The sequence below is a fragment of the Petaurus breviceps genome, unplaced genomic scaffold (genome assembly GCF_028583685.1).
Source record: "Petaurus breviceps papuanus isolate PSGF00001 unplaced genomic scaffold, PetGlider_PUasm1.0 207, whole genome shotgun sequence".
Lineage (NCBI taxonomy): Eukaryota > Metazoa > Chordata > Mammalia > Diprotodontia > Petauridae > Petaurus > Petaurus breviceps.
Window position 1 is genome coordinate 23,322,591 of NW_027185850.1, and position 3,631 is coordinate 23,326,221.

A 3,631-nucleotide genomic window follows, 5' to 3' on the forward strand; every position below is an offset into this window, starting at 1 on the left:
TGTCAAAAAAAAAAAACCATAGTCTCTGTCCTCAGGACTAGAAGGGGGAATGGCATCTGATACACAGTTAACTGATGCATAAATGTCTGCGGAATGAAAGAGTGAGAACAGGATGCATTTGGCTGATAACAAAGTGGGACTTTATTCCTCCTCTAGCAGAGGGGCTAGCTGGTAAATGGAGGGCCCTGGGTTATCAACAAGCCCAACGGGGCTCCCAGAGACAGCTGAAGGGTCACCCTGAGCCCCAGGAGAGAGCAGCCCCGACTGCTTTCTTCTCCTCCAAGGGGGCTACTCCCTTCCCTACAATGGATGTCCCATGTTCCCTGAGAGCCCAGCTGTGGAGGAGGCAGAAGAGCATCACCAGAGCCGGGAATAGCAGGAACCCTTTACCCAGCATTCCTTAAATGTAGTCTGGAGGTGGTCCGGTGTGTGTGAAGGAAACAGGAGGTAGCTGAGAAGCCCGGTGGGAAGACTGCCAAAAATAGAGCAGATACCTCAGCTGAAATGGGATAGATCGATAACCTAGGCAGGGGGAAAAGCACACCTAGGGAGGGGCAGGAGCGGCTAAAATATTCCCACCTGGAAGGATGGAGTTGAGGGGAGCCTGTGTGACAGCAGAGGCCCCAGACCCATCCTCTATCTGAATGGCCATTTCCAGAGCACTTAGGGGGAGCTGGACCCTCCAGAGCCACAACTAAGGGGAAAGGTGGGATTGACAGCCAGCCAGGGAGCATTCCACTCTCCATTGCCCATGGGATTTACTTTATGACATGTCAAGTTGAATTTCTGTTGTTCTGTCATTTCAGGCACCTCCCCATTTAGGGTTTTCTTGGTAAAGATATAAAGAGTGGTTTGGCGTTTCCTTTTCTGGTTCATTTTACAGGTAAGGCAAACAGGGTTAAGTGACTTGCCCAGTGTCACACAGCTGATAAGTGAGGCCAGATTTGAACTCACAAAGATGAATCTTCCTGAATCCAGGCCCTGCCCTCTGTCCACCTAGCTGCCCCAATCTGGGATACATTACAGCAATACACAAACCCTCAGAGGACTGGGGCAACACGAGATACATGATTCCATTAGATGGTAAGCTCCATGAGGGCAGGGACTGTCTCTTGTCCCTTCTTGTGTCCTTGGTACTTAGTACAGTGGCTGGCACACAGTAGGCACTTAATGCTTCCTGACGGACTATTCAAACTCTGCCTAGAGTAGACAAGTGCCTCTGTCCCAGCTGTTTCCTTTCCCACTGTCCAAAAAAATACCAAGCAAAAATAACACACACAATAAAAATAAAAACAAAGGAAAACAGGAAAAAAAGCTCATTTAATTTTCTATTAAACCTCTGATCAAAGTCACTATTTACCCCATCCTATTAAATTACAAGAAAGTTAAAAAGAAACGTTGCATAATTAACATTCACACAGCAGAAAAATTAAATCAGGTTAAGTCATGAAACATACATGAAACAGTAAAGTTTTGAGGAAGGAACAAATGAAAAGCTTGCTAAATAAAGTCAGCCCAATAAACAGTGTGCCTCCCGAAGCAATCCGACTGCCCACCTAACGGTGAATTTAACGCTCTGTTCAAGAATCTAACACACTGATTTTCAAGAGGAAAACTTCCCTCCTCATGAAAGGGCTTGATTTTAAGAGAGCTGACCAAAGTCTCTCTCTATGACCTCCTCCTGATCTTGTTCAGTTACACAAAAACAAAGAATTAAGTTCTTTTTAAAAATTCAAGTTCCATTACAGCATTTTTAAAAATATTAAGGAAAATAGATTAGGTATTCAAGTGCACAACACTAATTACTGCCCAGCCAGTGGTATTTTGTTTCATCCAGTTCTCCCAAGGAAAACTCTAAAATTGAAATCTCAGCAGAATAATCCTTAAATGCATTTTACAAGCAATACGAGCTCTTTTGTTTACTGAGTTCTTGGATTTTGCTGCTGTACCCTGTACCTCAATTTAACCCAGACTATAATTACCCCATTAACTTTTCAATGCAAAGCTCTATATGATTCAGCAAGGCCACAGTAGTATTGTTGAGCTCTGTTAATACAGGGCTCAAGAAAGCCAAGGCCAATGATGCCCATGGTCCACACTACTGCCAAGCCATTTCTGGCTAGTTTCAGATTGTAAGGACATAGGCATACATGCATGTGTGTGGGCACACGTGTGCAGGCACACATGTATGGGCATGTGCGCGTACACACCCCACGCTACATCCATGTATGTATACAAAGTCTCGATGGTCTGCAGAAGTTGACTCCAAGGTATTCAGAGTTTCGCTTTGCCAGGCTGCAGCTGGAGACTCTGTAACTTCATGGCCAGACCCATATTACCAGTAATTTTCAATTTGCCTTGAAAGAAAGCCTGCAAGAACAAAGGGAAAAAACGTTACTTTGTGCTGTTCTCAGGTTCGGAGGCTTCTGATGTTTCCTGGCCTTTCATGTTCATGGATCAGCTGCTTAGCAAGGTCATCTGAAAGCCTTCAAACCCTGGGTTCAGCTAACAGGGAGCCATGCTCAATTCCTTTCATTTACAAAGCTTCAAGGAGAACCAAATCCCTCAAAAGCCACAGCCTTTCAGCCTTTCTGAGCGACCATGAGAGACTCATTCTGAGGCGTCCAAAGGCTGACAAGGAGAGCTGGGGCCAGAAGCGAGATGACACAAGACTTCTCTGAAAGTTAGCCTAGGGGAGGAAGATGGAGAGATGGCAGCAGGACTCAAGGACATGGAAGGTTGTGTGAAAAGCAGGGTGAGCCCCTTTCTGCCTGGACCTCAGGGCAGAACCAGGAGCAAGGGGGAGAAATTACAGAGAGGAAGACTCAGCTCAACATAAAGAAAAATGCCCACTCAGATCTGTCCAGAAATAAAAACAACCTAGCTGCCTTGCGGGTGACAGTGCTGATTTCACCAGGGGAGCACGCCCCCCACCAATGCAGATCGCCATCCCTTTCCATCTTCTTGGACTTCAATCTTCAGGAGTTGTAAGGGCTTAAGAATTCCTTCCTGAGCAGCCCTCTCAGTGAGCGGCTCTTGCTGGACAGACCCTGGGCAGGAGGCATCTTGTCCTAGTTTGGGCCCAGCCTCAAGGCCTTCTCAGAGCTTGGGCTCCATCAGCATGACCTTAGAGTCCAGGGCCAAGTACAAGGAGGACATTAATGGAGGCATATCACACTGAGACGGACACTCCAAGAGGCTTCACATGTACTGTGGGGTAGCACACTGAACTTACACACCAGCTGTAGGAAGGAGTCAGGGCAAGTCACCTCGCCTCCCCTGGACGGTGTTCTCATCTCTAATGGAAATCATATCTGTAGTACTCACAGTGGATTGTGAGAAGCAAAGGAAAGAATGTATGTGAAGCGCTGTGCAAACTTTAAACACTATATCAAAGTGAGTTATTACCACATTATTTAAAACTAAAAGCAGGTGCTACAGGTATAAGGACTATAGGATCACAGATTTATAGCTGGAAAGGACCTGACAGGTCAATGAGACCAATCCCCTTCTTAAACAGATGAGGAAACTGAGGCCCAGGAGGTGAGGGGACTTACCCAAAATCTCTCTCTCTTCCTCCCTCCCTCCCTCCCTCTCTCTCTCTCTCTCTCTCACACATACACACACACAC

At 46.3% G+C, this 3,631-nt stretch overlaps 1 protein-coding gene across 2 annotated transcripts in view; it reads right to left on the bottom strand.

The window, feature by feature from the left end:
- Nucleotides 1-1,301: 1,301 nt before the first annotated feature.
- LOC138164975 (sterol carrier protein 2) overlaps nucleotides 1,302-3,631 on the bottom strand; it is a 465,527-nt gene continuing 463,197 nt past the window's right edge. For both annotated transcript variants that reach the window (XM_069092989.1, XM_069092988.1), the window contains exon 16: nucleotides 1,302-2,370. In XM_069092989.1, the coding sequence (XP_068949090.1) occupies nucleotides 2,275-2,370 (96 nt within the window). In that variant the 3' untranslated portion in view covers nucleotides 1,302-2,274. The remainder of the gene's footprint in view (nucleotides 2,371-3,631) is intronic.